Source organism: Dysidea avara, chromosome 4, assembly GCF_963678975.1.
Source record: "Dysidea avara chromosome 4, odDysAvar1.4, whole genome shotgun sequence".
Taxonomy (NCBI): domain Eukaryota; kingdom Metazoa; phylum Porifera; class Demospongiae; order Dictyoceratida; family Dysideidae; genus Dysidea; species Dysidea avara.
The window spans coordinates 28,564,143-28,587,147 of record NC_089275.1 but is presented as its reverse complement, the minus strand read 5'-3'; the positions used below and the strand labels follow the sequence as shown (position 1 = coordinate 28,587,147).

At 39.1% G+C, this 23,005-nt stretch overlaps 3 protein-coding genes and 1 long non-coding RNA gene across 5 annotated transcripts; 2 read left to right on the top strand and 2 right to left on the bottom strand.

Annotated features, from left to right (window-relative positions):
• Positions 1–6,204: 6,204 nt before the first annotated feature.
• On the top strand, positions 6,205–7,338 carry LOC136254666 (uncharacterized). Of its 2 annotated transcripts, none has more exons than XR_010700653.1 (4): positions 6,205–6,434; positions 6,484–6,534; positions 6,601–6,891; positions 6,948–7,338. It is a non-coding gene; the product is annotated as an uncharacterized lncRNA (long non-coding RNA). The 2 variants fall into 2 exon arrangements; XR_010700654.1 differs by having other exon boundaries at positions 6,579–6,891.
• Positions 7,339–13,201: 5,863 nt separating this feature from the next.
• Positions 13,202–14,898, bottom strand: LOC136253732 (uncharacterized). Its single transcript, XM_066046388.1, has 2 exons — positions 13,674–14,898; positions 13,202–13,614 (listed from the first exon to the last, which is right to left on the bottom strand). Exons 1-2 carry the CDS (start codon positions 14,896–14,898, stop codon positions 13,202–13,204), a joined length of 1,638 nt encoding a protein of 545 aa, XP_065902460.1.
• A 3,095-nt stretch (positions 14,899–17,993) lies between these two features.
• LOC136254627 (uncharacterized) lies at positions 17,994–20,260 on the top strand. Its single transcript, XM_066047371.1, has 2 exons — positions 17,994–18,383; positions 18,433–20,260. The coding sequence occupies exons 1-2, from the start codon at positions 18,075–18,077 to the stop codon at positions 20,092–20,094; spliced, it is 1,971 nt and encodes a 656-aa protein (XP_065903443.1). The 5' UTR covers positions 17,994–18,074; the 3' UTR covers positions 20,095–20,260.
• Positions 20,164–21,968, bottom strand: LOC136254630 (uncharacterized). The gene has a single exon (XM_066047375.1). The coding sequence runs from the start codon at positions 21,953–21,955 to the stop codon at positions 20,312–20,314; it is 1,644 nt and encodes a 547-aa protein (XP_065903447.1). The 5' UTR covers positions 21,956–21,968; the 3' UTR covers positions 20,164–20,311.
• Positions 21,969–23,005: the final 1,037 nt, after the last annotated feature.

The window sequence follows — 23,005 nt, the reverse complement described above, 5'->3', positions numbered from 1 at the left end:
CACCTTAGCCTGTTTGTGCCCCTCCCCTTGCCAGCTCCTGGATCCGCCCCTGATGCCTACATAACTAATAGGTTTAAACCTTTATGTGAGCCTCACTTAAACTTCAGAAGAAGTATAATAATTCTGTAGCTACATTAAGCTACTGTATAAGTCATTAAGTCTAAGTCCTTGAAACTAGGTTAGGTAATCCTAAGGCTGCAGCACATGTTGTTGTAGACCTTCAGTGCTGGTCACTGTAAAGTGTTAATAATAATAAAAGCATTGCATTGTATTACTGGCACAAGCAATGCTAGAAGTATGATGGTAAAAAAATCTTATTATAATTTTAGGCAATGATAGAACAATCACGAAAGTGGGACTGAGGTAATGATTGATGCTCTTTTCTATACTGAGCTAGCCAATACAGTAAACATATTATACATCAACATATTGGTATAGTAACTATCAATTGCATATGCATGATGGCATAAGTGTGCTATTACTGACCTCAAAATAATAGTCTATTGTTTGAAAGTGCAATCAATATTGTCATTGTCTGAACAACCATATTTATACCAGCACACATTATAAAATTAGTAACTTTTTGTGATTGCAGCAATGTGTGTAATGTGGCTAAAATGTGCAATTCTTGTGAACGCAGTCTAATACATATGAAGCCTGTGCAATATACATTGTGATTGGGTGAATGTTGTACTGTACATGTATTATACATAAATATACTAGTATAAAATTATCTAATCCAAAACAGCCAAGCTGTGAAAAAAGAGTGCGGCCCTGAGAAAGGCTATGGTGAAAAAGATGTGAAATCCAAGGTGGCGGCCAAGAAATGGCTGTGATGGTAGGTTAATGGTAAAAATTTTAATAACGACAATTCAGGTGAATTTTGTGCCAAGACCAAGCAGCACCAAATTCACCTGAATTGTTGTTATTAAAATTTTTACCATTAACCTACCATCACAGCCATTTCTTGGCCGCCACCTTGGATTTCGCATCTTTTTTCACCATAGCCTTTCTCAGGGCCGCACTCTTTTTTCACAGCTTGGCTGTTGTGGATTAGATTTCACTTCTTTTTGTATTTGTATACTCCAAAGCCGGCCATAAAGCTGGCCTATGGCTGGCTTTAGGGCTTTTTAACCTGTCATTTTTTTCTTTACTACAAGAAGAAGAAAAGATGAAGCAGGGTGATTTCTTTGTAGCTAACCTCTCTGCAAGGTGATCCTTCTAGCTGATCTCTCTACCGGATAACTTGTTTGTAGCTGAACTCTCTACAGGGTGATTTGTTTGTAGCTGAACTCTCTACAAGGTGACTTCTTCTAGCTGATCATTCTACAGGGTGATTTGTTTGTAGCTGAATTCTCTACAGGGCGATTTGTTTGCAGCTAAACTGCTACAATGTAACTTCTTCTAGCTGAACTCTCTACGGGTGGCTTGTTTCTAGCTGATCTCTCTACAGGGTGACTTGTTCCTAGCTGAACTCTCTACAGGGTGATTTGTTTGTAGCTGAACTCTCTACAAGGTAACTTCTTCTAGCTGATCTTTCTACAGGGTGATTTGTTTGTAGCTGAATTCTCTACAGGGCAATTTGTTTGCAGCTGAACTCTCTACATGGTAGTTTCTTTGTAGCTGAACTCTCTACAATGTGACTTCTTCTAGCTGAACTCTCTACAGGGTGACTTGTTTCTAGCTGATCTCTCTACAGGGTGACTTGTTTCTAGCTGAACTCTCTACAGGGTGATTTGTTTGTAGTTGAACTCTCTACAAGGTAACTTCTAGCTGATCTTTCTACAGGGTGATTTGTTTATCTCTATACAGGGCAATTTGTTTGCAGCTGAACTCTCTACATGGTAGTTTCTTTGTAGCTGAACTCTCTACAATGTGACTTCTTCTAGCTGAACTCTCTACAGGGTGACTTGTTTCTAGCTGATCTCTCTACAGGGTGACTTGTTTCTAGCTGAACTCTCTACAGGGTGATTTGTTTGTAGCTGAACTCTCTACAAGGTAACTTCTAGCTGATCTTTCTACAGGGTGATTTGTTTATCTCTATACAGGGCAATTTGTTTGCAGCTGAACTCTCTACATGGTAGTTTCTTTGTAGCTGAACTCTCTACAATGTAACTTCTTCTAGCTGAACTCTCTACAGGGTGACTTGTTTGTAGTTGAACCCTCTACAGGGTGATTTGTTTGTAGCTGAACTCTCTGCAAGGTAACGTCTTCTAGCTGATCTTTCTACAGGGTGATTTGTTTGTCTCTACAGGGCAATTTGTTTGCAGCTGAACTCTCTACATGGTAGTTTCTTTGTAGCTGAACTCTCTACAATGTAACTTCTTCTAGCTGAACTCTCTACAGGGTGACTTGTTTGTAGCTGAACCCTCTACAGGGTGATTTGTTTGTTGCTAAACTCTCTACAAATTAATTTCTTCTAGCTGATCTTTCTACAAGGTGATTTGTCTGTAGCTGAATTCTCTACAGGGAAATTTGTTTGCTGCTGAACTCTCTACATGGTAGTTTCTTTGTAGCTGAACTCTCTACAATGTAACTTCTTCTAGCTGAACTCTCTACAGGGTGACTTGTTTGTAGTTGAACCATCTACAGGGTGATTTGTTTGTAGCTGAACTCTCTACAAGGTAACTTCTTCTAGCTGATCTTTCTACAGGGTGATTTGTTTGTCTCTACAGGGCAATTTGTTTGCAGCTGAACTCTCTACATGGTAGTTTCTTTGTAGCTGAACTCTCTACAATGTAACTTCTTCTAGCTGAACTCTCTACGGGTGACTTTTTTCTAGCTGATCTCTCTACAAGGTGACTTGTTTCTAGTTGAACTCTCTACAGCAGGGGAGGATCTAGGATTTATAAAAGGGGGGGGCTAACTCAAGGTACTACTCTCTTGGGTAGAGGTGTGTGAAGCATGCTGGAACTAGGGGGTCTGGGGGCATGCCCCCCCAGGAAAATTTTGAAAAATAGATGCTAAAATACTGCAACTTGGAGGCATTTCCACATAAAATTCATAATATTTTCTGCCTGTAGATATTTTATATACTGCTGCCTTTAGATTATAGGTATGGCTCTCTGACTCTGAAGTATTTTGCTAATGGAAAAGTTTGGGTAGGTACAGGCAACCAAGTACATGATGCACCCCTCTCACAATTGCACAACACTGAATAGGTGCATGTTAGAATAATAATGTTGAAAGTGGAAAATTTTGAAATTTGAACAATACAAGATTGAATCTGAGAGCATTTTCAATGGAAATTGTGTACCTGAATTAAGTATTGTCATGCATATTAACTACACAAGTAGATGAATGAAGCCCTTTAAACAGATCAATGCACTTCATTGTATGTATAGGTGCAGGCAGATTTGGAAAAATTTCATAACAGAACCAACTACATGTTTCCAGTGAATGTTCTATTAGAGTAGTTAGCTGACTGCTCTATTAGAGTATCTCGATCTTGTACACCTCCAATACTGATCCGGGTCTTTGTTGCATAAACTTTAGCATAAATCCACTGATAATACCTTGGAAAAATGTTTATAAGGTGGTTTTATGAGTATTTGTATTATTAGTGATCATATAATTATGCTAAGACAAAATTTCATTATAATACTCAGCATATTGATCAAGTAAAGCCTAAATATGAAGGGGGGGCTTCAGCCCCCAAAGCCCCCCCCCCCCTGGATCCGCCCCTGTACAGGGTGATTTGTTTGTAGCTGAACTCTCTACAAGGTAACTTCTTCTAGCTGATCTTTCTACAGGATGATTTGTTTGTCTCTACAGGGAAATTTGTTTGCAGCTGAACACTCTACATGGTAGTTTCTTTGTAATTGAACTCTCTACAATGTAACTTCTTCTAGCTGAACTCTCTACGGGGTGACTTGTTTGTAGTTGAACCCTCTACAGGGTGATTTGTTTGTAGCTGAACTCTCTACAAGGTAACTTCTTCTAGCTGATCTTTCTACAGGGTGATTTGTTTGTCTCTACAGGGCAATTTGTTTGTAGCTGAACTCTCTACAAGGTAACTTCTTCTAGCTGATCTTTCTACAGGGTGATTTGTTTGTAGCTGAATTCTCTACAGGGCAATTTGTTTGCAGTTGAACTCTGTACATGGTAGTTTCTTTGTAGCTGAACTCTCTACAATGTAACTTCTTCTAGCTGAACTCTCTACAGGGTGACTTGTTTCTAGCTGATCTCTCTACAATGTAACTTCTTCTAGCTGAACTCTCTACAGGGTGACTTGTTTCTAGCTGATCTCTCTACAATGTAACTTCTTCTTGCTGAACTCTCTACAGGGTGACTTGTTTGTAGCTGAACCCTCTACAGGGTGATTTGTTTGTAGCTGAACTCTCTACAAGGTAACTTCTTCTAGCTGATCTTTCTACAAGGTGATTTGTCTGTAGCTGAATTCTCTACAGGGCAATTTGTTTGCTGCTGAACTCTCTACATGGTAGTTTCTTTGTAGCTGAACTCTCTACAATGTAACTTCTTCTAGCTGAACTCTCTACAGGATGACTTGTTTCTAGCTGAACTCTCTACAGGGTGATTTGTTTGTAGCTGAACTCTCTACAATGTAACTTCTTCTAGCTGAACTCTCTACAGGATGACTTGTTTCTAGCTGAACTCTCTACAGGGCGATTTGTTTGCAGCTGAACTCTCTACATGGTAGTTTCTTTGTAACTGAACTCTCTACAATGTAACTTCTTCTAGCTGAACTCTCTACAGGATGACTTGTTTCTAGCTGAACTCTCTACAAGGTAACTTCTTCTAGCTGATCTTTCTACAGGGTGATTTGTTTGTAGCTGAATTCTCTACAGGGCGATTTGTTTGCAGCTGAACTCTCTACATCGTAGTTTCTTTGTAGCTGAACTCTCTACAATGTAACTTCTTCTAGCTGAACTCTCTACAGGGTGACTTGTTTCTAGCTGATCTCTCTACAGGGTGATCTGTTCGTAGCTGAACTCTGTACAGAGTGGTTTGTTTGCAGCTGAACTCTCTTACATGGTGGTTTCTTTGTAGCTGAACTCTCTACAAAGTGACTTATTCTAGCTGATCTATCTACAGGATGACTTGTTTCTAACTGAACTCTCTACAGTGTGATCTGTTCATAGCGGAACTTTCTACTGGGTGATTTGTTTGCAGCTAAACTCTTTGCATGATTACTACAGGGCAATTTGTTTGTAGCTGAATTCTTTACAGGGTGATTTATTTGAGCTGAACTCTCTACATGATGGCTTCTTTGTAGCTGAACTCTCTATTAGGTACCTTCTTCTAGCTGATCTGACTATAGGGTGACTAGTTTGTAGCTGAATTCCCTACAGAATAACTTGCAATGTAATATAACTGAGTAAATTATACATGCAGCTGAATGCTTTATTAGGGTGACTGTTCTATTAGAGTATCTCGATCTCGCATTTGCTGCACGTAGTTGCCTTTCGAATCATAACTCAGTGATTTGTAATCCGATTCTTCTGTACTACTGCAAGAACTTTCTATGATGATTATTCCAACTACATACTGATTTTCAGCTCGTTGCTCTAAGCGGTTTGCCTGGTAGACACGAAAACTAATAGTTTTTTTATTCATAAAAATCGATCGCGTAATTTTGACACAGGTTGGGTTTTGTGTCATATCTCCATGGTTTTTATCCCGATTCCTTTCAAACCACAAAAAGGCACTCCTACGATGGTTGTTCCATCTACATATCAATTTTCAACTGATTCCTCCAAGGGGTTTACCCTGTAGGCGTGACAGACCTTCGACCTTATTTTATGCAAATAATCTGTCATAACTCCGTGAATGTTCATCGGATTCCTACCAAAGTTGGTACGGAGATCCACCTTAATGAGCCCATTAAGTGTGCCAAATTTCAGCCTAATCCAAGCACGCATTCGTGTTTTATGGTGAATTTTGCGAAGTGTGCGAAATGAAGAAGATGAAAACGAAGAAATTAAAACGAAATTTTGTTCGCTCGTATCTCGGCAATGGCTGGAGCGATTTTCTTCAACTTTGGTATGTAGACTCCCCTAACTGGGCGGCACGTCTCTAGCAAATATGGTTCCAATCGGATAAGGAATCACAGAGCTACATAGGTGTGAAAATTGCGTTTTCTTTCTTCCTGTTAATATACTCACGGTGTGGCGCGCCGGCTTCTTGGGCCGCACGACACACTATCGTGTGTCTTGATTATTATTTTATTATTATTAATTAGCAAAGCCCACCAGGGGCAATACGCTAATGTTCATTACAATTACACACAATACCAATCAGATTGTTCTTAAAAGTGTCAATGTCAATCTTGTCAATATCAGAGATAGGTAGTTGGTTCCATTGAATAATTGTTCGTGGTAAGAAAGAGTATTTGTAAACATCGATTCTTGTTGGTAAGTGAAATAGCTTGAGGGAGTGGTTGGAACGAGTATATGATACTGGAACTGATAGAGGTATACAACGATCAGGTATGACTATTAATCTTCTCAAAAATTTAAATAGCAAAATAAGTCGAGTCATTGTCCTTCTGTCTTGGAGACTAGGCCATTCAAGGTATGTCAGCATATCTGTTTTACTGTCGTGTTGTTGCTCACTAGATCTGAACCACGGTTTGTTTAGAACAAAACGAGCAGCCCGATGCTGGATCATTTCAAGTTTGTATATACTTGTATTGTGGTAGGGATCCCAGATGGCTGAACAATACTCAATGGATGGTAGTAATAGTTGTTTGTATAGGTGGTCTTTAATTTCTATTGGTGCGGTGTGCAAGGTCCTTTTTAGGAAGCCAAGAAGTTGGTTAGCCTTGCTGTAAATATAGTTGATATGGGGGTTCCAGGATAATCTGTGATGAAGATGGATACTTAGATAGTTATGTTTCAATACTGTATTGAGTGGGATGTTGGACATTTTGTATGTAAAGCTACTTTTGTTGTGATGTAATGTTATTTGTAAAATGTTACATTTAGGAATATTGAACTCCATCAGCCAGTCGCTTGCCCATTTGGTTAAAGAATTTAGATCATTCTGCAGAATGTGATGGTCATTTGGTGTTGCTATAACTTTGTAGAGTAATATATCATCTGCAAACAGTCGTATTTCACTTTTGATGTTCATAGCAATGTCATTGATATAAATTAAGAACAGTACAGGGCCAAGTACAGACCCCTGAGGGACACCAGATGTCACTTCACAAATAGATGATTTGGAACCTTCCACTACAACTTGTTGTGTTCGACCGTGGAGAAATGATTTCAGCCAATGTAACATGTTTCCTCTAATTCCATAATGTTATGATATATGAAATTCTTTGGTAATTTCTTCCTTGTGATGTTTTGAGCTTTGAAATGTTGACACAGATGCTAGCACTGGTTCACTTCTTTCTGATACAAAATTTGTCTCATCATCACCAGCAGGATTAGCTGTACACACTACAGAAAACATGCAATGCACAGTTGTTCTGAAATTTTACTATATACTTACAAATATTTGATGAGTGTGATTGTGTAGCAGTACCAGAGCTATTTGACTGGGAAAAGTCATTATAAATGGCATCTTTATAGTTTTTCAGTACTGCTGAATTAATTGTGGTCTCAGCCTCCACAGAATAATGGCTGTCAACATGTTCACTTTCTATATATGGAAGTGAACAAAGAGTGCAAATACAAATATACATGTACTGTAGAGGTACAGTATTTTGTAGTCAGTTCGTGCTTACCTGAGCCCCCACCAAAAACAGTCCTACTGTATATTATGGCTTTGTATTGGAAAAAGCTTGCTTTAATGTTGTAAACATGTTTGCATGCCTGGATTAAATGTAAGGGATATCATAACTCTCCTTTCTTGCTTGTGTCAAAGTGCTTTTTGATAAACAATTGTGGCATTTAAAGGGTTTAACGGTGCTACTAAATGTTTGAGTAGCTGGCCCATGTAACAAGAGTTATAACTAGAAACAAGAGCTCAGGTGAATGTGGACAGACTATAGCTATTTGCACTAATACAAACTGTATATACATTTGTATTACTGTAAATTGTATCCACACAAAAACAGCCAAGCTGTGAAAAAATGGTGTGGCCTTAAAAATCCTGAATGAAAAAGGTTGTGAAATCAAAGGTGGCGGCCAAGAAATGGCTGCAATGGTGTTAATGATAACAAATTTTAACAATACACACAGCCATTATTAAAATTTTTATTATTGCAGCCATTTCTTGGCCGCCACCTTTGATTTCACAACCTTTTTCACCCAGGCTTTTCAAGGCCACACCATTTTTTCACAGCTTGGCTATTTTTGTGTGGATTTCACTTCTTTTTGTAGTTTATAAAGCCCCAAAACCAGACTTTGAGGTTAGTTTTTACTCACATTTCTTCTTTTCTATGTAGATACAATGATAATTATTGAAGACAGACTTATAATGCATGATTTAATTCAATATTTGATAATATTATTGTAATACTCTAATAGAGTGCACATTTTTTGAGGACTTCTAATAGAAAATACATAGAATGTTCTAGAACAATCTAGTACTTCTATTGGTAGATCTATGAAATTTTATGAACATTTGATTATAAGCAGATTTCAACTAGTAGAAATTTCATTTAGGCCATCACAAATTAATTTTATGTTTCTCGGATGCGGCGGGTCAATAATTTCACTTTTCTGAAAAAAAATAAAAATCACGTGATCGGTTCACGTGAACTCACATGGCAGATGAAACTGACACCACAGCTTCATGAATTGTTGAGTGTTGTTTTGAAACGAGGTGTAGTCATCATTAAAACAGAACAATAGTGAAGTGCTCCTGCGAAGAGACATTTGGGTCACTGGTTAGAAAAGTCGCTCTGGCGGAATTTCAAGAAGAGTCAGGTAATGGGAATATAGCTTACAGTGGCTACTTGGCTTTAGTGATTCGACATGCTAAACATACATGTTAATGGAATTTAAACATATATATAAATTGATATCTAATAGTGAGAAGGGATATATCAATGGTATGTATAAAGTCTGTCTCTTCAGCTTTGTAGTCACGGCAGGTTTTGCTGATCCAGGTATAGTGTGGCAGCTACTTATTATGTACATAGCCTACAGCACACACATGGCATATAGCTATACATGCAAAAGATATTTAAAAACTCATGTATTTTAAGATGCACACTGATCATATAATTTATTGCAACTATATTTGTTTTGCTGGGAGTCAATACACAGTATTGTTATAAATCTATGTATGTATTTTAATATAGCTACATGTGCCATTCTTTTTTTGACCTGCCGGGTCACCCTTGAGGGTAAAATAATCCGAGAAACATAAGATTTATTTGGTATGGCCTTATAAAGCAGAAATTAAGTGAGCGATTCATCCAAGGTAGCAGTGGTTCAGTAGTTAAGGATGCAGGTGTTAGGTATGGAGGTCCCTGGTTCGAACTCTGGCAAGTTTGTTTTTTTTCGACATTTTTGCACACCTTTTTTACCTCACGGTGACTGCTCTATTAGAGTATCTCGATCCCGCGATTTTACACTTGCTTAGTTTTTGCTTTATAACTTTGTCGCTGTAACTCTATTGTTATTCAAACTATCAAAAGGTACTGCTACGATGGTCAGCCTATCTACACACCAATTTTCAAGTTATTTCTATACTTGGTTTACCCTGTGGCCGTGATAGAGGTTTGATCTTTTTTTCGTGAACAAACGCTCGTAACTCCTTGAATATTACTCAGATTCACAGCAAACTTGGTACGTGAATCCATCGTTACACACTCTTCATTTGTGATAAAGATCGAGGCAATTAAGTTACACATTTGCAGTTTATAGCAATTTTTGCCAAATGTGCGAAAAGAAATCGAAGCCCCCGTAGCTCCGTACGGCATAAGAAGACATAAACGAATAAATCAAAATGAAATTTTGAACGCCCATATCTCGCAAATGGTTGTTGCGAACTAAATTAAATTTGCTGTGTGGCGTACCCTACTTGGGGGACAGCTATAATGCAAAAATGGTGTGTTTTGGAGAAGTGACCATGTAGCTATGCACACATGAAAAAGCTGTTGTTTCTTTCTTCCTGTAAATATACTCAAGGTATGGTCGCCGGCTTTCTTGGCCGCACGACACATGTACACTACCGTGTGTCTTGATAATAGTGATTTGAATCTTCCTATTTGTTGTAGCGGATCAACGTTTTAGCTAACACTAACCCAGTTCAAAATTTTTAAAATGTACCAACTTTTGATGTAAGGAAGCAGTGAATGGCATAGACAGCTAAAGGAATTTTGATAATTGACTTCCAGTCCAGATTTTTGATGGCAGGAACTATTATACATACATCAGGGGCGGATCCAGAGTCTGGAAATAGGGGGAGCACCTTGCTGAAAAAAAAAAGTTGAAGAGCAAAAAAAAAAAAAAAAAAAAGGTCACAACAATAATAGCTAGTTATCCTTTACCACATTGGCAAATATATTATATCACGTATGTTATGTTATAGTTATAGTTATATCCCGGTACGAGGGTGATATCATTGTTATTACACGAGTCCGAGGCGGAGCCGAGGACGAGTGTAATAACAATGATATCATCCGAGTATACGGGATATAACTGTTTTATATCCCAGTGCGCGGGAGTGCGCAGAAGTTTACGGATAGTAAATTAAGTTCCGGTTTGAGTTCCTGTCACTGTGCTCAAGATTTCGTCCGAATTGTGTGGAGATTCTACTTCGTAGCTACAAGAGAGACCTTACATACTGCCTACAAACTGTAGCGAAGGGCGGTGTTATGAAGCAGCGGTTCCAGGTGCGATTCGCATTCGTCAGAAATTGGTATGGTGGTGTCGCGTGGTGTGCAAGAGAAAAATAAAGACCAACAAGTGGCTACCATAGTCCAAGATAGAACGATGAAGCTAGAGGAAGTTAGTTCTTCACCATAGTGACCGTTGGGAGTGATTGCTGGAGCGAAAATCGTCACGGACTATTCTTGACATTTGTTAAACTAGCTATCACGGTATTGGTAACTTGTAGTGTTATTGTGTAAAGGATTAACAGTTTTCTTGTAAGATTTAGGTAGTTTTAAGTGGTGTATTTTGTATCAATATTTCCTTATTTGGCTCTTTGTTCCATTGGTAAACAATGCCATTCGCGGTTATTATGATGTCACGAAAGGGACTGAGTGGCTCCGCAACAGGGTGATAAGTTAGTTATTACTGGGTGATAACTAATATATCGTACAGTAGCAGCGCATAACCCAGCGCGGCGCTTTGATACTCCCACGCACTGGGATTTATTATTATTATTATTACTTTATGGCAAGTATGCCAAAGGCCTGCAAGCAACTGGTGCTTGCAGCCTAAAACACAAGTTATACATACATTATAATTACTTTAACTAATAGACGATATGCGTACCGTATATCTCTAATTCTCTCGTGATCCTCTTTACGTCACAACGGTGAACGGTGTCAGTGAGCTGAATGGCGGAAGGTGTAGAGTTGTATCGTTCGTGGACTGTTGATCAATTGAAGACTTTTCTGCGAGAGAGGCGGATACCCCTAACTGGAAACAAGGCTGAACTGGTTCAAAAAGTTGCTGATGTTGTTTATACAGATAGATTAGAAGAGGAAATCGAGGCTACCGCATTTCAATGTGTCACGTATACAAGTCCACCAAGCTTTGAGCAACTGCCAGCTGATGGTTGGACAGGAGACGACTTTCCGTTAGTGAGGGAAGGTAATGTTACCGCATATCTTAAGGAAAAGGGAGGCTACACCAAGAATTTTCAAACTGGTGTTCGTTTATGTCAGTGTAGCCACTTGTTTGATTTGGAGATGGCAAAAGCTGATGACACTACTTTCATAAAAGCTAAATGTCGACCTACTATGAGGAAGAACCCTCCATTCTACTCTCTATTTACAAAGTTACAGGATGGAAGACCTGTAGCTGGAAATTGTAAGTGTCCTGCTGGGGAAACACAGAGTTGTGTACATATAGCTGCACTACTTATTACACTTACCGAGATCACTCCACAAGCATGCACAAGTGTGAGGTGTGCTTGGTCTAGGCCTACACAAAGTGGAAAGCCATCCTTTGTAGTAGACTTAGATTTTGGAAAGTCATCTGTTGATGGCTATGTTGTATTCACTGGGCCTGTTTTAAAAGTTGATGACTTGTTGCAACAGTTGGAGAGTGCTGGATGTGACTCAGGTGTCCAGCATTATTTTAAGCAGGAAGAAGAAAGGTCCTTGCAATCAGCTCCTCCACCTAGTGCTAATCCTGTATTAATCGACCCACTTGATAAGTTATCTGACATCGCTTCTATTCGAGATGTTAATGTCGATGATCTTGTTGAGGCGCTAAAGCCGACAGCTGAAGAGGTTGAGTTAATCCAAGTCATGACCATTGGTCAAAGACATAATCCATTGTGGTTAGATGCAAGACAGTGGAGAATCATGTCTAGCAATTTTGGTAGGGTTTGCAACAGAGCATTCCGACGATTGTATCCTCCTTCACTGGTTAAATCTCTGTTAGGAGATTATGGTATTCCCCACACAGCAGCACTGCGGTGGGGATGTGACCACGAGTCAAATGCTATACACCAATACATTCAGCAGAGTGGTGCTCAGGTTGAAGAATGTGGTGTATACCTGAGTGTAGAATTTCCTTACCTGGCAACATCTCCTGATGGAATCATTCCCCTTGCAAATGGAAAGTTTGGAGTGGTAGAGGTTAAGTGTCCCTATAAGCACCGAAATAATTCTATTGAAGTGGCTTGCAAGGACCCTGCATTTTGTTTGTTTAGAAATACCGAAAATGGCCAAATATCTCTCAATCGCCGGCATGATTACTACTTTCAAGTGACAGGTCAGATTGCACTCACAGGTGCAGAATTTTGTGATTTTGTGGTATGGACAGACGTAGACATTCATATTGAGCGGATTATGTTTGATGTTGAACTATGGACAGATATGAAGGATAAACTCTCTCATTTTTACTTCTCTACACTAGGTGTTGAAGCTTTAGATAGGTTATGTAATATGTAGTATTAATTTATATAAGGTTATGTGTGTTATTACGCATGGGTTATGTATACATGTAGTATTGATGGGTTGTGTAGTTCAATGTAAGCTAATTATTTTATGTCACTTGTAAATTACAATAAATGTTCTGCTATAAAGTACCAACTACACTTATTGTTGTACAATACCCAGAAAATAAAAAAATACATATATATGTATACATTATAGCTACTTAATCAATTTTTGTTTCAAGTTACATAGTGCACCAGCTACAAGGACCATATCATCCACAATCTTCTTGTTCACTCTGTTGCTTAATGTTTCAGATAAAGCCTTGTACTCCTTTAACCGTTTGATGGCATTCTCCACTCTAATCCGTGCACTGGCAATTGTCCGAGAATTCAAACCTTCCTGTGTAGTAAGGCGACCTTCACTTAAGAAACTCGGAATGGTCAAAAAACATCTCTTCTGAGCAAAAAGATCCCGTGCATTGTATCCTTTGTCAGCAAGGATTCTTTGGCCTGGTTTCAATTGATCTAGTATCCCACTATGCTCTATAGTAAACGGATCACTGCTGTTTCCAGAAAATCCGGGTGAAACATACACAAAAACTCCAGTAAAAGTGTCTATAGCTACTAAATCTTTACTGTGGTATGACTTTTATAATCACTGTATGAAGATTTCTGTGTAGCTAAGTTACTTGGCCTTTCAATAAAAATTTCAGTTCCATCAATAATGGCTACAGCATTGGGTAATAAATTGTAGGGAGGATCAATTGGGCCAATAGTTGTTTGTGGCCATCTAATAAGTTGTTTCAACTGAACTTTCAGCATTGGTATCCACTGATTTAGGATACGGGATACTGTGCTTTGATCAATATTAAAGCGAAAAGCTAAATCACTTTGCGGAAAGTTGTAACGAACCCTCATCATAACCAAGAGCAACTTTTGAGATGGATCTAGTTCATCACGTGCTCCTCTTTTTCTTACTGCAGGAATTATCCACGCTAGAAGACATTCAAATACCTTCCGAGGAAGGCCAGTGTACATTTGTAGTTTACTTTCAGTAAGTAGGCTCAAACTTAATCGCTGCACAGTGCTGTTGAAAGTCTCAAGTTTTTGTTTCAATGCCAAGTTCTCTGCACGTAGCTCACTGTTTTCTTGCTCTACCTGAGCACACCTGGAGACAATACTTGCAACATCAGGTGAACTAAGATCATGTGGTTGTGAAACAGGTGTACCACTTACTATCATAGCAGGTTCACAGCACAGCTCAGCATTAACCAGTTGAGTACTACTGGAGGCTGTACCTGGGTCTTCAGCATCAAGACCATGCAAATGTGATTGTATGGGAACAGTATCTGACTGAGTATCTTCAGTTCTATCAGTAAACTCAGTAGATTCAAGGTACAACTCAGCATCCAAGTCTAGTTTAGAAGTACTTGAGGCTGTACAAATATCAAGGCTTACACGGATAGTTTCTGGCTGAGTATCTTGCAGTGACAAATCATCAAGATCTTCATCCTGATATCCACTGGTTGTATCCTGCATATCTTCTTCCTCTATCCTAGCTTTCTTTGATGCTGGAGTGGTGCTGGGCTTCTTAAAATACACAGGAATACAAAATTTGTTTGTCTTGCTAGGACCCATGAAGTCCTCATAATGCACGTTGCAGATCACCGCGGTTGAAGAAGCTTTCCACCTGCTCTGTTCTGGACCTTGTCTAGTAAGGTTGATTCTTTGTATAACAGCGCGTTTAATAGACTGGGGCATTTTGCTAATGGTGTAGAGTGTCACCAATTCGGGCTTGGGGCAACCATCAACCTGCAGCTGAGGGCATCCACAAAGACGATTTCCATCAATATCCTCCACACATCTTCCTTTCCTGTTGTGGCAACCCCAAACACAGCATTGTCGCTTAGACATCATTCGTCGTTGGTCTAGTTTTCAAGTTCAAAATAATCGCTCCGGTAGTCGTTCACCGTCAACTTTTTTTTGTAAAATAATTCCGTTGCGTTTTTAGACCATGCATATGGTCTATTATAACTTAGCTATAGTGTTTGAAAGTTTGATGGTGGCGAGAGATCGTGACATTTGCTGCACGGCAAGCTGTACGGACATAGATAATGGTAGGTACAGTGATTGTCATCGTCAAAATGAGTTACAAAATGATTCCACATAAATTTCTTTAGTTTAGCCTTGATGGTTGCAATTGATAAATTGGTATTGATTACAGGAAGAGCATTCCACAAACGAGGAAGGCGATGGAAATAAGAGTTTCTATTTAAGTTTGTACTATGGAGACGATGTTTGAGTTTATTATGTGTAGAGGATCTGGTGTGACCCTGAGTAAATGTAATGTACCTATTAATGTCAAAGTTTCTTGTGGGTGACTTAAGTGACTTGATCGCAAACAAAACATCCTGAATCTCGAGGATATACATGAATGGTAGAAGATGAAGTTCTAATAACCTGGATTTGTAGCTGATATTATAATTATTCTAGATTTGTTTGGTTGCTCGACATTGAATACGCTCAAAACATAAGATGTCCTTGATTAGGTACGGTCGCCATAACTGAGAGCAATAGGTAAGATGAGGACGAACTAAAGTAATATACAGATGTAGCTTGACTGATGGGTAGTGATTGGAACAAAAAGTACGTCGTATCAGAGCCAACGATTTATATGCTTTAAATATTATAGAATTGTAGTGATTTGACCACTTCAGGTCACTGGAGACAATCACTCCCAGGTCTTTTTGAGTCTCCTGACAATTGATTTCTGTGCTGGAAATAAGGTATCTGGTATTGGACGTTGATTTGAAGGGAACATGTACACACTTGGTAAAGTTGATAGTTAGATTGGAAAGGAATGTTTGGTGAATAATAGAGTCAACATCTTGCTGGAGCTTGATGCAGTCCTCATCACACGAGATGGTCATAAAACATTTCATGTCATCAGCAAACTTCAATACTTGACTAACTTCTATACTGGAAGAGATATTGTTCATATAAACTAGAAATAACAGGGGACCTAAAATACTTCCCTGGGGGACACCAGATATAACTGGTAGTACACTGTCAGATAAGGTATTGTTGATAGATACCTGCTGTACTCGGTCAGTGATGTAGCATTTAAACCACGACCATAGGGTACCAGTAATCCCAAAAGACCAGAGGTGATTTAGTAGGATTCCATGTGAAACAGTGTCGAAGGCTTTACGTATATCCAGGTATATAGTATCAATTTGCGTTGGGCTGTTGGTCAAGAAGTCAAAGAATGTTAAAAGCTGTTGTAAGGTGGAAGCTCCTTTTATAAAGCCAAACTGGCAGGGATTAATTTGAGTTACCAGATGATTTACTATTTTATTATACACTAATCGCTCAAGTACCTTTGATGTGCTGGAAAGCAATGAGATGGGTCTGTAGTTCTTTACCGAAGTTTTATCACCAGCCTTGAAGATAGGTACAATCTTATGGATCTTCCAACTCGAGGGGATGTATGCATATTGGAGAGACATAGAAAAAAGATGGTGCAACGGCTGGCACAAAATTGGAGCACATGTCTGAAGAATTTTTGGAGAAATAAGGTCAATGCCTGGTGCTTTGGTAGGGTCCAAAGATACAAGGGCGTCATATACTTCTTCTATTGAGATTGAAATAAAATCAATGTGATCAGTAGGCTCTAAACGGTTATCAACATTGGATAGATCAGATGAGTCTGAGAAAACTGAATGAAAATAGCGATTGAACATGTTAGCAGAATCAGTGTCAGATTCGGTGATTTCGTTGTCAAACTGTAAAACAGAAGGAAAGTTCTTGGATTGGGTAAGGTTCCTGATATACTTGAAAATGTTGTTGTTGCGGTGAGATGCAAACTCTCTGATGAGGCATGTCTCATAGTTAGTTTTACTGTTAGCAATTTCCTCTTGGAGTGACTCTTGAGATAATTTGATCTTCTCTTCGAGATGTCTAGTAGGATGTTGCTTATACCTGCGGCGAAGAGTGCGCAGGCACTTGATGTGATGTCTAATATTGGCAGTGAACCAGGGTTGGTTATTACAGTGAATTTTGGTAAAAGGAATGAATAGTCTCATAGCATTGGATATAATCAGCTCTAATGTTTCCCAAATGAATTCAACATCGTGTGACAGAAAACAGCTACTCAAGTTGTGATATGACAAATGTTCATAGAGTCCTTGGTAGTCTCCTGTAGAGGAATTGTAAGAATAATAGGTAACTTGTTTGACAGGTGGTTTACTAAACAACAAGTTGAAAGTTATGCTATAATGATCAGACGGGAAAAGTAAAGGGACGGAATGAACCTTTATAGAATCGATACTATCATCCATGTTGGTTAAAAGCAAATCCAGGGTTTAAGTAAAATAAAATCCTATTTATAGCTTCATAAGTAAGCTGCACTGCCTCATGAACATTGTGACTACTTTATTAGAGTAATTGACTGCTCTATTAGAGTATCTCGATCTTGTATGCAATTTCTTGAAGGGGGGGGGGGGGGGGGGCATTTGCCCCAAATGCCCCATCCTGGATCCGCCATTGTACATAATGTGCAAAAAGACATAATTCATAGTTATACTCCCTGGGTTGAATCATTTGAGTTTGGATTTCAGCATGCAGTTTGTCAAAATTCTTACTAAAATGTACTTGACTGTTGATTAGGGTGTAGAGCTGTGAACCTGATAGCATATTCAAAACTGGTTAACTGGTAACCAATAACTGGCAGTTAACTGGTTTCTGTGTAATACAGTGGTATTGTCAGACAATATTCAACATGCCTAATGGAAGCTTTAGGGTGGTACCAAAGTGATCATCAACATCCTGTACATGTCTTACAATAACAGGTATTGCAATCACATATTTACACATGCTTTGAGGTTATGTTATGATGTTAACACTTGTCAGCAGGGGTAATTTATGGTTTACTAAGTGGGTGGGCAAAACTAGTTTAAAGGCTTCTTGAACCAGTAATTGGCTGACCTATAGAGCATTTTCAACACGTGATCCGGGTTACGCAATCACTTTGTTCGCCTACGCGTCCGCCATATTGGTGAACCATCGTAACGAGCAGTAGTTGGCCAAGTATGTCAGTACAGCTGTCTTCCTACGCAGATAAGTTAAAGAAAGAAGCAAAGGATCGATATAAGAAGAAGATTTCTTTGATTAACGGAGTAGATCCGTTTGGGAAAGTGACTGAAGGAGAACAGTTTGATGACAACCCACCAGTAGAAGATTGTGACTTGGTGTCTTACTTAGTACTTCGAACCAGTTTTATTAGTATGAGTCAGTTTAAGGCGAGGAAAGGATTAGAAGCGTATAACCAGTTCGTAAGTGGATGGATCAAAGAAGTCAACACCAGGAAAATTGCTAACAGATTACTGGTTACTGGCAGAGTAAGTTGTAGCTAAGATAGCTGCCCAATATTTATGCCTTTTGTCTTAGGTTCGCCATTCACAAAGGTTTAGTGACACACCACTAACTTGTTGGATTATCACTGAATTAAATGGCGAGATTTGCTGTGCACATTGCAACTGCATGGCTGGTTTGGGAGAAACATGTACACATATTTCTTCTGTGTTATTTTATTTGGAAGCCTCAGCCAGACTGTATGGGACCAGCAAAACTTGTACAGAAGAATCTTGTAAGTGGATAATTCCATCATACCTGAAAGAAGTTCAGTATCTTCCAATCAAAGATATAGACTTTACTTCAGCCCGAGGAAAGAAACGAACTTTGGATGAGCAGATCAAGGCTGTAGATGTTGAGGAAGTAGACAATGTGGAAGCTGGCGAATCGGAACAATCTAAAAAGATTGGATCAAAGTCTACAGAATCAGAACTCTCTTTGTTGTTTCAAAATTTGAGTACTGGTGGTACTAAACCTGGTGTGTTATCTGTTATTCTTAAGTATTCAGATGAGTACATGCCTAAATCATCAAGCAAGGAATTCCCACCACCATTAAGCACACTGAAAGATACTAAATATATGGAAATGGAGTATCACAACTTGTTGACTGAATGTAAATTAGTTACAATAGATATTACAGCAAAGTCAGCTGATTCTATAGAGAAAGCAACCCGAGACCAGAGCAATTCCAAGTTGTGGTTCAAGTACCGAGCAGGGAGAATAACTGCATCCAGAATGAAAGCCGTGTGCCACACTAATTCAGACAAGCCAGCTCAGTCCCTTATCAAAGGGATATGCTATCCAGAAGCATTTAGCTTTAAAAGTAAGGCTACAATTTGGGGATGCCAGCATGAACAGAAAGCTCGGAATATTTACTTCAAGACTTGTAACGGTCAACATGAGAGCTTTTCTGTCAAGGACAGTGGGCTTGTAGTCAATTGTGAATGGCCTTTCATTGGAGCATCCCCGGATGGAATTATTAATTGCAGTTGTCATGGAAAGGGTGTACTTGAAATAAAATGTCCATTCTGCCATCGGGAATCCACAATACAATCTGCTGCTATGGACAAATCTTTTTGTTTAAAACAGTCAGGTGAAAAGCTGTGCTTAGACAAAAAGCATGCTTATTATTACCAGATTCAAACACAGTTGTTTGTCTGTGATGTGGAATATGCAGACTTTTGTGTGTGCACATTTTTAAAGGATGGAAGCAACGACTATGATGATGGAGGTATACACATTGAACGTATTACTAAAAACTTTGATTTCTGGGAAGAGTGTGTAGAAAAAGCACGTAACTTTTTTACGACTTGTTTACTTCCAGAGATACTGGGTAGCTGGTACACAAGGCCAACTTTTAAGAAACATTCAAGTAATTCCTTGACTGATGATACAACACCAGGAACCTCAGGAAGTAGAAATGGCTCTGCAGGAGGAATCTCAGAAAGTGGAAGTGACTCTGCAGGTGATGATACATCTTCCGATGTTCAAGAGCAACAAACATTCTGTTATTGCCATGGCCCAGAAGAAGGAGACATGATCGCATGTGATAATCCTGATTGTACCATAGAATGGTTTCATATCACTTGTTTGCAAATGGAGAGACTTCCTAAAGGCAAGGCCAAGTGGTATTGTCCGGGTTGCAGAATACTACCACAGTTTCAAGTTTGTCATCGAAAGAAAGGTGTAAGGCATTGACTATACTACTGTATGTGGATACCTTTAGCTAAATAGCATGTGTATTTACTCTCATACTGTCATAATTGTTTTTCTGTAATTTTTGTGTGTGCACATCTAGCCATCGTGTATATGTAGTGGTAATAATGATTGTGATTTCTACTAATAATTAATATTATATATTACAAGACAACAACAACTGAAAAGAGCACACACACATATATATATATATACATAGTTAATCAAATGGAACTACAGAATCACAAACATTATTAAGTGCACAACACACACGCACCATACGATCAATCAATGGAATATCTTCACCATTTCTTTTCATTACATAATGGATCGGCAAGGTACTCTGTAAAATTGGATATCTTTGGCGAACAGCTCCAATTACACGCTCAACGTGGATCCTTACGTTTGCAATTTTTCTTGTTTCTTCCACTTCAAGTGCAGAAAGTTGTGTTTTCCCTTTGGTGAAAGCTGGGATGTGTAACTTAGCTTGCATTGACCCAACAGACTCGGCTATATCAAAGCCACGATCTGCTAGTACAATGTCTCCGGGTAGCAACTTTCGTAAAATTCCACAGTGTTCAGTGAGATACTTATCACTGACTCGTCCTCCCCAAGCTTCCGAAACAAAACCCACAACTCCTTGGGGCAAAATTCCAATCAAAACTTTTGCTGTGTTCTTGTGTTTGTAATTTGACCAGGTGGATGTTCTAGCTTGAAGATTACTGGGACGTTCAATAAATATTTCAAAACAATCAATGATGATTGCAACTTTTTTCCCAAAGGATTCTTGAAAACAGTCTGGCATTGTTTTCTGTAAACTTTCACGCTCTGGCCAGATTATCAAGTCCTGTAGCCTGATGTCCATTTGTGCTAACCACTTTAAAAATATTCGTGATACACTTGCACTAGACACATCAAAAAGGGATGCCAAAAATGGTCCAGGACAATTTAGTCGCAACTTCATCAAACAACAGATAAATTGTTGAAACAAAGAAAGCTTACCAGTTCTGTCAACTGGCATGGTTGCTACAACATGATCATATAGTACTTTCAAAATTTTGAAATTTGGCAAACCTGTCAAAAGCACAACTTTCTCATCACTGAAAAGCATCTCATCACTGCCGAATGGTATTGACATCTGCTTGATTTGCAACGATAGCTTTTCAATTGTACAATGGCATTTAGCCAGATCATCTCGTAAGGAACTAATCGTAGCCGCATAGTTACACTTGGCTTCAGCAAATCTTACATATTCAGCTTCCATTTCTTCCTTTAAAACCTCTGCCAGATCACTTTTAACGAATTCTAAAATATATCTTTCCATGACCATAACAGTTGAATTTTCAACTAGTTGAAACTCCTCCATTGCCTCCTTAAGTATTACCATTACTTCCTCCTTTACAGTTAGGTGTAGATCCTCCTCAGAAATTACTTCAGCAGTCTTTCGAATTATCCGTTCTTTTATTAGTTGTTCCTCGTTTCGTCGTTGGGCTCTTTCATGTCTCTCTAACTGGGCCTTAGTAAGAGGCAAAGTCTTTGTATGTCCCAGCCTACTCGTAGGAAGCCAATCACAATTGGAACAGTCAGTCAAATTCGATGGTTCTCCTGAAACAAAATGATTTGAACAAATTCTATATTTCCCTAAGTCGTTCATATCCAAGTCCTCTCTGGAAATAGCAGCTAGAAAGCCATCTCTCCTTCGTATAGAAAGTTCCAGCTCTAGCTTGCCTCGGTCACGAATTATCGCTGAAATTCTATAGAATGAAACATTATGTTCACCATCACGATTAGGACAAAGATTGCGACGAAAAGCAGGACCTCTATCAGAGCGATTATTACACTCCACAACACAACAATTCACCATTGTTACTAGTGGTTCACCAATATGGCGGACGCGTAGGCGAACAAAATGATTGCGTAACCCGGATCACGTGTTGAAAATGCTCTATAGACAATACCAGTTAACAACCAGTTTTTTTGCATACCGGTTCCCAGCACTATTAGGGTATATCAATCTTGCTTGACCACTTTCAACCTGACAACTTCAGGAACCCCTTGAAGCTTCGACACTTACTGATATGTATACTGTATTTTGCATATGAACTTTATTAATGCAATGTTTCAATGCATCTAGAACATAACAATCTAGAAACTTCCAGTGCTTCTCGGACTAATCTCCGTTGAATCATCAGTTTATTATTTTTGGTGAAGCAGCTTCCTCACCTGCCTACTTTGAAAAGTCTCCACCACGTAGTATCAGTGGTGTATCTACACCCGGGCATACCTGGGAATTTGCCCAGGCATCTTGCCCGGGCATCAGAAAATCTTCTGGCGTGGCAGCCACGCACAAGGGCCACGCATGAATACGCTGTTCACTCTATCCACTAGGGAACCACTGACTGTAGCGGACGCTTGCAGCGAATTCTTGCATGGAAAATAAGCGCTGCGCGTTTAATTAAGAGTCTGACTTCTAATAATAGCCCCGTAGATTACGAGTTACCATATTTAAATCTGAAAAACGGAGATGTGCCCGCCCAAAATGAATGCTGTAGTCTCATCAAAGCGAACATCGAAGTGATGATAGTTTGGAGTACATAGAACGCGTGAAGTGGAAAATACTCAAGACAACTAGCTGTTTGGCTACTTGATTTCAGCAGGCAGAGGTCTAGTACTGAGTAAACTGTGCCCGGATTTATTGTGATACAACTACGACGAGGGAATAACGTGAGAGAACTGCTGATGATACTTTGTAGGACCACTCAGCAGGGTGTGGTAGAGTTGGTACGTGGTTGCACGGAATGGATGCCCCTACTGAGTACGTAGATGAACCGGTGTCATGCGTTTTGTGATCTGCATATGTACGAGTCAGTGCAAGAAATCTATCGGTTCAGTTGCATAGCTCATTATGAGTTGG

Coding starts and splice junctions, on each gene's coding strand:
- LOC136253732 (XM_066046388.1), bottom strand. CDS start 14,898: ATGTCTAAGCGACAATGCTGTGTTTGGGGTTGCCACAACAGGAAAGGA. Junction 13,615..13,673: donor AATTTTTATTGAAAGGCCAA/GTAACTTAGCTA, acceptor ACCACAGTAAAG/ATTTAGTAGCTATAGACACT.
- LOC136254627 (XM_066047371.1), top strand. CDS start 18,075: ATGTCAGTACAGCTGTCTTCCTACGCAGATAAGTTAAAGAAAGAAGCA. Junction 18,384..18,432: donor GATTACTGGTTACTGGCAGA/GTAAGTTGTAGC, acceptor CTTTTGTCTTAG/GTTCGCCATTCACAAAGGTT.
- LOC136254630 (XM_066047375.1), bottom strand. CDS start 21,955: ATGGTGAATTGTTGTGTTGTGGAGTGTAATAATCGCTCTGATAGAGGT.